Here is a 10,087-nt window from a genome sequence, read left to right as displayed (position 1 = left end):
CGGCAGGGGGCGGCATATCTGCTCCACCATTGACTTGCTGCACTATTTGATCCCGAGAAGAAGAATTCCAAGCGAACCCAAACACTGCGGTGGAGTTGAGTTTAAAAGGTATCTGAAATGTTCCTGAAATGCTTAATACAATATTTATGAGACAGTTTTAGTAAGTCGTACGTAGATATAATGTGTTAGAAGTAAAGCTCGGTAGTGAGCTGAAGTTACAAGCGTATTTATTGCTGCAATTTATGTCTTTCTCATTGTTAGCCTAGCTGAAGTTACAAGGTAAAAAGAAAATAGAGGAACTTTGAAATAAATTAATTTAAAACACACAGATTTTGGTTTTAGTGTGTTTTATATCTGTAAAATGGTACTTGTTTTATTTATCATATAGTAAAACGGTGAGTATTGTTACTACGGCCAAATATTATCACATTATGTAATCCGAATATTAACTAATAAGGTGGACTTGTTTTCCAAGTAAAATGTAACCTGTGAGTAGAGCTTCAATATCAAATATGATTTTAAAAGCAAAATTATCCTAAAACATACAAATGTGCTGTTGTAGTCTCCTTGAGAATATTATTCCTTTGTAACTATTTTACAAGGACAATCTTAGAAGTTGTTTGGCGATGATACAGCAAACAACTTCTAAGATTTTAAAAAATCTGGGTGCACAAGTTTAAATTTAACCCTAATTTTCTCTAATCCACATTTAAAACTATCCTTACAGACTCAGTTATACATATGTAATCCCTGAATGTTTACAGGTTGTTGTATAAGCAAGTTTTATTAAAGTTAATCAGTTTCATATTTGGAAACCAGATTGGATGTGTTCAGCTCCCAAACTTGTTGGAACACCCAAACGTATCAAAGTTTCACTCATTTGACCCAAACTGTTCCCTTTAATGAAAACAAATTCATCAGGATTTTCATAAATCATCGCAATTCAGCTGGATTATAAACTGGGAGATACTGGAACACCGGGGCCCACGCTTACTCATGAATTAAATCCAAGTACCTAAAACATAAATCTAAAACCTGGTTTGAGATTCCTGTTGTCAAATTTGATTAAAACTTTCATTGGGAAACTAACTTTTATCTTAAAAAATAATTTGAATTTTTAAAAATCGTAAGAAAAACATTTATGTAGATGAAAAGATTTGAGTCTGATATTCATTCAGTGAGGAACCACATTTTGTACAATAACATTTTTTATCTGTAAAGTTAATTCCTGCATGAATATTTAGTTGGCTTACTGATGACCTCTGTGTTTGCCCTTCCAGGATGCCTTTCCATTTTTGCCCACAATGTGGGATGAAGCTACAGCCTGATTTCAGATTCTGCCCATCGTGTGGAGACAAACTTCCCAGCTCTCCTGATGAAGCTGGACTCAAGATTTCAGCTGTTTCTTTAAAGGACGAAACAAAAACAACTGAAACTAACTCAAGCCCTCCTCCGACTTTGACCTGTGAGCCAACAGTTGTTTGCAAAACCCGTCAGTGTTGTCTGTAAATGTAAGTTTTTAGGATTGTAAATGTGTTCATTCTGCAGCCCCGGGCCGTAAAACTCCATCTCCACTTTCACCTCGATCTTCTCTGAGAAGGACCCGTAAAACCCTGGAGCAGGAAACTCCTGCCAAACCCGCAGAGCCTTCATCATCTCCAGTCAAAAATGACAAGACTAAAGGTAAAAAAATATATAGAAAAATGGTAAGAAATGAAAGAGAAATTATAGTTTTAGCTGCACTTTCTGACCAGGAGGAGGAGAGAGTGAGAGTTTGTGGTCCTGAACCTGAACATTCATGGTTTGTTTTAGCAGTTCAGGGTGTTGGGAGTGAAACATCTGATAAAAAGAAGCAAATTGGCACAGTCAAAGCTAAACCAGAGGCAATACCAACCTCAGAAGCCGGATCACCTCCTGCTGTGAAATCTCCTCGACAGGGTGAGCTAAAAAAAAAAAAAGTCTGCTTAATTTATCTATTTATACACAGAGTACAGTTAAATATGTTAATTATTTATCACATTACTACCTCGAATTTCAGAAGCACAGAATTTTAAAGTGAAAGGAAAATTATGGCTTTCAAAATGTAAAATAGAAAAATTGTGATGTGCCTGGTCGTTAAAACCCCTTTACTTTTATAGCCCTAAATAAAATCCAGTGACATCAGCTGCTTTTTAAAGAGACATCATGTGTGTAATTTAAAATTATTATAAATCCAGCTGTCATTAGTGGACAATCAGCACTTAATGGAGCTCTATGAACTCAGTAGACAGGTAAGGGACAAAGTAGTGGAGAAGTTTAAAGCAGAGTTGCGTTATAAAGCACAAGTGGATAAAATAAGTTTGCACAATTACAATGCCATTGCTGCAGTAAAATGTAAACTCTGAGATATTAATGGAGATACATCAGACTGCTTGTAAATGTTTATGAAAAATAGGTCACAGTTATTCTCTCTTGTGCGTTGCTCCATCACATAAAATCTCCACATTAAACTTTAAACTTTGTGGCTATAAAATAACAAATAAAACTGTGCAGTGTTGCAGATGGTTAATAGAACGTTCAAATTTTCTTCATTTTTCCAGTCAGGGGAAAAGGGAAACTTTCGAGCCCCGTTAAAGATGAAGCAGCAGCAGCAGTGGGAAGGATCGCATCTGATGAAACGGCAACAGAGGAATCAAAGACGGAGCGCTCTGTTTCCTTCAAGTTTCTATCGAAGAGTAAGCTGCACTTATTCACTTAATTACTTATTCACTTATTCCTTCCAAGCTTTATAATTATTCATGTTTTATGTACATCTATAAACAGCAGTAACAGGAGGGTGGAGCAAATCAAAGAAGGCGAAGCACGCGTCCTCGCCGGAGCCGCTGCCGGAAGGGGAGCAGCTTACCGATCAGTTGGGCAAGACGTGGAAACTGATCAAGCTGATTGATCAGAACATGATAGAACTCCTGTACGAAGGTGAAATAATGTGATGTTAAAGAAAAAGGTATCAGTAGTTGAATAGTGTCTTTTTTTGCAGCCACATTTGTTGCCTTCCTTTGTAAAGATTTATACAAAACCTTAGAGTAAATTAATCTTCTATTGGAGTTGAATAATTTCAAATTCTCAAATCTAAAAAAGCAATCCAGCTTTTACTTTGAGTACATCTATTTAGTGCATTAGGGAATTGTTATGTTTGACAGAATTAATGTTTCTCTTCAGCTCATTGTGCTACTATTTATACAGGAGAGATGGCAACCTGTCCATTGAACCATTTTTTCCTCCGCTATTTTATTTTTATGTAAAATTATTTCAAAGAGTTTGTAATGTCATGTGGATAAGCAGTTTCTACAGATCACCAATCCAGTTAAACAAACTTCATACCTTTATGTAAGATGCCATTCGGTCAGATACTGTAGATTAGTTTATAGTGGAAATAAGTTACATTAATAAGTTGGTAGTTAAGTTCAGAGTTTGCAAATTGTTTGACTAAATTCATGCTAAGAATGGCTAAAAAATGTTTTGGTTTGAAATTTGATCAGCGTGTGAGATTTGTGTTACAAACGATCTTCTTCACGTTGTATTTGCAGAAATATGGCAGAGTGAGCGCTCTTAACAGCAAACTATCTGTGACGTATATTTCTCCGGTAACCATGGCAACAAGAATTTGGGCAGTTAAGGAGAAAGTAAACGGCTCATGATTGATGTACTCACGTACGCTCTCTGTCTTCGAAAACTTTCGTCTTTTTTCACAAAATCCATTCATAAAAGATCTTAAATTAATAAAAGTAAACTTCTTGTGGAGACCTTTAGTTGTTCGCTGGTTGTCCAGCTACACATTGTCACGTGTTGTAACTCCTAAACAACCTGTTAGAATGTCCAATCGTTGCTATGGAGACTCTGGTAAATCACTTATTGTTTCAGACTTTAGTCAAAACTTATTGGCATTGAAAAACTTTATTCAAATTTTAACCTTTGGCATGTATTGGTATTTAATAAAAATGCAGTTAATTATGATTAATTAGTTACAGCTTCTAATTAATTTAATTCATCTTTTTAGTCTGGTCCAGACTAAAAATCTGGATGTCGCCATTAAATGTGTCCATGTCTATAAAGACCGACAGTTGGACATTTAAGACAATATTTAATTAATAAAAGGAAAGAATTTCCAGATAAACTACTTTTATTAGAGTTTGATTAATGTCACATATTTAAGTTGATTATTTTAATTCCCTGTTTTTATGTGCAGCCTTTATAGCAAACTAATAGCTTTGTAGCTAGTTTAGAACTGAATATATTTATAATTGTCTGATTCCTCATCACACACTGTTAAAGCATTTAATTGTTCTGTTAAATGTAATTATTGAAGTTCTTCGACACTAGCACTAGCTTCTTAATCTCCAGTTGATTCTGTATGAAAACAAACATCTGGAGCTTGACATCAGTCCCATTCAGTAATATTTCTTTGTACTTTTCAGTGGCTCAACCCAATTCAGAAGAAGCCGATCATATCCTCAAACTGGTCAGTGGTTTTCTGAGTCCTCTATTCATAAATTCATTAAAATTTTAACACACTGTGATTTCAATTGCACATCTAGTGAAGCTTTTTTAATGTTAATTTTACAGTGCAGAATCAATGTAATCAAACTCATTTTCTAAATTTTAGGGAGCTAAAGATGGGAGAATCTTCAATGAGCAGAACTTCCTGCAAAGAGCTGCTAAATCTGCATCAGGTAGGAGCTTATTATGGGTTGATAGCAGACTTACTGTGTTGCCACTGAGGTTTCTGCCTGTTTGGATTGTATTACAGCAGACTCATGCTTCAATATGATTTGTAAACCTTAAACAAATCTGTCATTAGCTTTCATGTTCATGTGTGATCAGGTCCTAAACAGAGTGCTAGAGGTGACATGTTGCGTGATGATCCTTGTTTTAAGACTTGTTTTGTCTGTAGTGGAAAAGTGGATCAAGCAGAACAAACTGGATTTTCTGGGGATCCCCACCTGTGTTGGTTTTGGTCTTCATGCAGACCTGTACAGGTGTGAATTCAGTCTCCATTTCCCCCTTTTGTCACGGCGTTTTACACTGAATCACATATTTCTAATTTTAAATTGTAGGTTTCTGATTTTTCCCGACATGGGCAGCTCCCTCCAATCCATCTTAGAGGAAGAAAACGAGCTTCTCTCTGAGAAGGCCGTTCTCCAGCTCGCCTGTAGGATAGTGAGTGTCATCCGGTTGGGTAGAAGCTGCCTTTATGCACTCAGGAAAACATTTTTTTTTGTAAAATGTGACATGTCTGCTCCTTTCAGCTTGATGTGCTGGAGTTCATCCATTCAAAAGAGTACGTTCATGCTGACATCAACGCAGAGAACATCTACGTCAAGCCTGGGCAGAAATCACAGGTGAAACAAAGCGTCTCAGTGGGAAACTTTAGCCTGTGAAGCCTCTGAGGAATAAAACCAAACAAATACAAGTAAAAAAAAAAACCCCAGAAGAAACTAGAAAAATTGGCATTTCCTGCAAAAATGCAATATTTACTGAATACAAAATAGTTTTGTAGCAAAAAGTATACACAAAAAAGTGGAGGCACTGAGGAGCCTGAATTCCTAAACCATTCAAACTAATAAAACTAAAAGGCTTAGAGATTCATCCATTTTTGTGGCTTTTTTCTGATTTCTGTTTTGTGTTTGTAAATTGTGAATCAGGTCTGTTTTAAAGTTTATATATACTAATGATCATCATCATAATAGTCAAGTTATAATAATAAATAATAGTGATAATTATGTATTTTATTTGTTTAGGGCTTTTCTAAGCACTTGGTCACTTTGCTGGAACAAACAAAATACTATCATACAAAATTACAAAAGAATGTTAAATACATAGCATGTTAAAAATTAGAATTTATGTATCTATATGACAATAATATAAATGTATATATAACCATTTTACAATATTATAGATGTGAAGTTTGTCTAAATTGTTCTATTTATTCTTCAAATTAATTTTGTTTAGGCAAAAACTTTTTTTTTTTCCAGAGTTTTGTTAGTGGACCATTTTCCTGTCCACTAACTGTGTGTGTGTGTGTGTGTGTGTGTGTGTGGGCAGGTGTACCTGGGAGGATACTGCCATGCCTTCAGGTACTGTCCAGGAGGCCAGCATGTGGAATACCGCGAATCCAGCAGAATGCCACATGAGGGCGCCATGGAGTTCATCAGCCTGGACACACACAAAGGAGCAGGTGTGTGTTTTTTTATTTTTTACAAAATACTGGTACTGTCCAACTTTATTCCACATTACCTGAAGTTGGGTCTTCTCTTCTTCCTTCCATTCTGTGATTGTGTCCTTTTCCCCCATGTCTTTTCTTTCTTATTTTTTCCTTCTCCCTTTTTTTCCTTCTTTCCCTCCTTGTTTTTTTCCCTCATGTCCTCTCCCATTTTCTGCCACTTTTCCTTCATTATTTATTTTCTTTCAAGCCATTTCTGTTTGCTTGTTTCCTTATATTATTCCTTCTTTAATCCTTCCTTCCTTGTGTATTCCTTTCCTTTATAACTGGATTATTTCCTTGTGTCAACCTTTCTTTATTTCCTGTATTCCTTCCTTGTCTTTCTCCCCCAGTGTCTGTCCTTCCTTCCTACTTCTGTCCTACTTCTTTGCATCCTTCTTCCTTTATTTCCTGTGGCTTTCCTCCTTTATTTTCTTCCCTTCTTGTTTCATTTTGGTCTTATTTCCTTCGTTCCTTTTTGTGTCTGTCCATCTTTATGCCCTGCTAAGTGGTTCATTGCCAGCATGTCCAAGATGTCACAAAGGACCACATCCTGTCAGCCATTAGAAAGATTTAAAAGTATTTTTGTATTGCTAAATGGTACTACACACTTTCACAATTAACATAAAAACAAAATATAAATCCACAAATTTCTTCCTCATAACATGCCAGAAGTGCCATAACTGAAACCACTTGAAAAGCTAATTTATAATAGAGGTGGGTTGAAGAAGAGATGTAGTGCAAGCTAACAAGTCTCCACAGAGGTGATCTTAAATCTTTTTCTCAGAGTTGGTAATGCTTTTGGGGTTAAAAAAAATGTTTTCACCTGAAACATTTTAAATAAAATTACAATCAGAAGCTGGTTTGTTTAAATCCTGTTTGAAAGTTGTCGTTATTTTAACTACTGGAGTATTAATGCCACATTGTGAGATTTATTTTCCTTCCTCCAGATCTCCACCCACTCCCCATCTGGTCATTTGGCAAACATAATCATAGATGTGATTTTCCTCTTGCTAATATAATTGTGATGCTGTGCAGACTCTTTAATGCAACAATCAATGAACAGGCGGGTTTCTGAGGATGAGCAACGTTGTGTTTTTTTTCTTCCATGAAAGGAGGTAAAGTATGAACATTGGTGTGTTTCAGCCCCGTCTCGTCGCAGTGACCTGCAGTCTCTGGGTTACTGCATGTTGCTGTGGCACACGGGAACGCTGCCGTGGTCTGAACTCCACCATCCGAAGCTGGTGACGGCTGAGAAACAGAGGTAAAGACAGAAAAGACCCAAAAACTTCCGTCCTACCTTTAGTTAATTACAAGAAATATTAAAAACTTTTGACATATTTTCTGCCAGGTATATGAAAGACGTGAGAGCCCTGCTGAGAGACTGCTTTGGGAAGAGGGAAGTTTCAGGTAAACCGAAAATTAATCGACACCCAAGTTTTTGACAATGACCGACGCCATTTTGCCCATGGCGATATTTTCGGTGTTTCAAAAAACATGGAAAGAAAAATAAGCGTTTTTATAATTTTTTGGATACATAAAGGTTGCTGATGCTCATGTCCCTTTAAGACACTACGCTACATGTACAGTCTGTAGTCACATGGTCCCATCCCGTCCAATCAGTGTCAAGAAGCGAAAAAAACGGTGAAGTTGAGAAAATGGAGGAAATTTCAAACGTAAAAGCATCTAAAAGCATCGCTGGCTGCTTCTACATTTGAGGAGAAATAAGAAATGCGCCATCAATCGTTTGGCAACATTTTGAAGCTCATGCTTGTTATCAATTTATCATTATCGAGGTGAAGTGATCAATATATGATATTGATTTTAGGCTACATCTACAACAGGCCATTGCAAATAAAAAAAAATTAGTTATTTTCCAAGAAAAGCTTAAATATTTGGGGGGGGGGTTATTTTTTATTTATTTATTACAAATTCTAGAACAAAAGTAAATTTCTGTTTGAAAAATTTCAAATTTATTTGAAAAAAATAAAAATCCTATATTTTCCAGAAAAACTTTGTAAATTTGCGAATTTAAAAGTTGAAATATTTCAACTTTTGAAACTAAGAAATGTTTGGGATATTTTTTCCCCCCAACATTTCTGAGATTAATTTCCAAATGTTTTTTTTCTAACAAATTTTCATAACCAGAAATTATTTGGGTTTTTTTCTAGGAAAGTTCTGAGATTAATCTAAAACTTTCAGTTTCTTGGTGTAAATGAATTTTTTTTCCATCTACAACGGCCTCAAAATGCTGTCGCATCAGCCACACTTGTTTTTTTCTGACCAGATGTGATGGCCTGCTGCTTGTTTATACCTGTTTGTTTTTTGTGTAGGTGCATTTCAGAGCTTCCTGACAGCAGTGATGTCTCTGCAGTACACAGAGGAACCAAACTACTCCAAGCTGAAGTCTGAACTCAGTGCTGCCCTGCAGCAGCTGGGCGGCTCGGTGGAGCAGCCTCTCAGTTTACCCATATGTAAGTAACTCCACCTGCAGCCCAGACTGAAAACGCCACCACAATGTCAGGAATCTCTGTAGTTATTTAGATTAACACCCACAGCAAGGAGCTTTTTTATCTAGTAGACCAACGTTAAGTAGTGCATGACTGCAAAGTGGAAGGCTACATGATGGTGCTTGATTTTTTTTACCTTTTGTTTTATAAATATTGTATTCTGTGAACACATCAGCATCAGATTGTTATCAGTAGCAGTCTGTGTGCTGCTACTGATAACAATCTCATGCTTATGCATTTATTATGACTTAAATTTTTTTCTTAGCCTGGCCTTAATACTTCATTGTATTTTTTGGCCTTTAAGCAACTAATTACAACTATCTTTTCAGAAAGATGCAGGAGACTCTTTTAACTCAATAATTCCTTAATATTGATTAAAAAAAGAACTAGTTCCAGCAAACAGATTATTTCACTTTTTTTTCCAAGGGAAATAATCTGCCCATGGAATTAATATTTTTCAGAGATTATTGTCTTAAGACAGTATACTGTAACTCGCAGAAATGTAAGATATTTGCAGTAGAAACTAGACCAAAACACTTTGTAAGATTTTGTGTTTTTGCAGTGTAGGATCTACCACTTTGTAATTAAATATCAGTAAAAGTCAAATTGTTCTATGAAGGAGTCAAACCAGCAAAGAAAATAGTCAAATGCTTATCATATGATAGAAATTAGACTTCTCACTTTCAGGTTAAAATTATCAACAATTTCTCTATTGTGCTGTTTATTTAATTGCTGCGTTATAGAAGATAATTTCTGGGGATTTGATGAAATAGTTATTTTAATCTGTCAGATGTTTTTACAATAAACAAATTGATTATTCAAAATTCTAAAAATGTAAATAAATGGCCTGTCAGATTTGTGCTTTCATTAATGACATATTTAAAGCAGTTTTGTAGAAGTAAACGCATTGAATCTTTTTTTTTTTATCTCTTTCTTTCAGAGAATCCAGACTTTGGAGGAAACCTCATTGTTGGTTTTAATAGCTGAATTTTTATCTGTGATAGTTTTCGATGCACTGAATCCTGAACAGTTCAAAGTTTTTGGTCAGCATTTCAAGCAGTAACCATTAGTGTGAGGTTTCTAACATAACCTGAACTGGTTTTAAATTCAGGAAGCTGCTGACACTGCTGGTTTAATGTGACGCCGCTCTATTGAAACTTCATCAGGTTGGGGAACTTTTGCTTTGCTTTTTGTGAGTTTTGTTTGTATTTTTTTTTTACTTCTGAGTCTTTCTGAATGTGAATAAAGGATAAGGTTTACTGTTTTCTTTACAACAACATCTAGTAGTAAGTTAAAATAGATGATTTTAAACCAAATAAACAGAATTTCTTGTTTAAAA

At 35.5% G+C, this 10,087-nt stretch overlaps 1 protein-coding gene across 2 annotated transcripts; it reads left to right on the top strand.

Annotated features, from left to right (window-relative positions):
• Nucleotides 1-10,087, top strand: vrk3 (VRK serine/threonine kinase 3). 2 transcript variants are annotated; one of them, XM_015034959.1, is made up of 16 exons: nt 1-108; nt 1,281-1,465; nt 1,549-1,683; nt 1,816-1,938; nt 2,580-2,714; nt 2,803-2,955; nt 4,455-4,498; nt 4,643-4,709; nt 4,931-5,015; nt 5,094-5,196; nt 5,286-5,378; nt 6,082-6,214; nt 7,385-7,502; nt 7,590-7,648; nt 8,572-8,712; nt 9,691-10,087. In XM_015034959.1, coding segments are annotated over exons 2-16 (1,575 nt in total). In that variant the 5' UTR covers nt 1-108; nt 1,281; the 3' UTR covers nt 9,693-10,087. The 2 variants fall into 2 exon arrangements, with proteins under 2 accessions (XP_014890445.1, XP_014890444.1); XM_015034958.1 differs by having other exon boundaries at nt 1,813-1,938; nt 9,689-10,087.

The sequence above is a fragment of the Poecilia latipinna genome, unplaced genomic scaffold (assembly GCF_001443285.1).
Source record: "Poecilia latipinna isolate Pla-1442-1.1 unplaced genomic scaffold, P_latipinna-1.0 Scaffold317, whole genome shotgun sequence".
NCBI lineage: Eukaryota > Metazoa > Chordata > Actinopteri > Cyprinodontiformes > Poeciliidae > Poecilia > Poecilia latipinna.
Note: the sequence above shows the minus strand (reverse complement) of the source record. Positions and strands in the feature narration are given on the sequence as shown.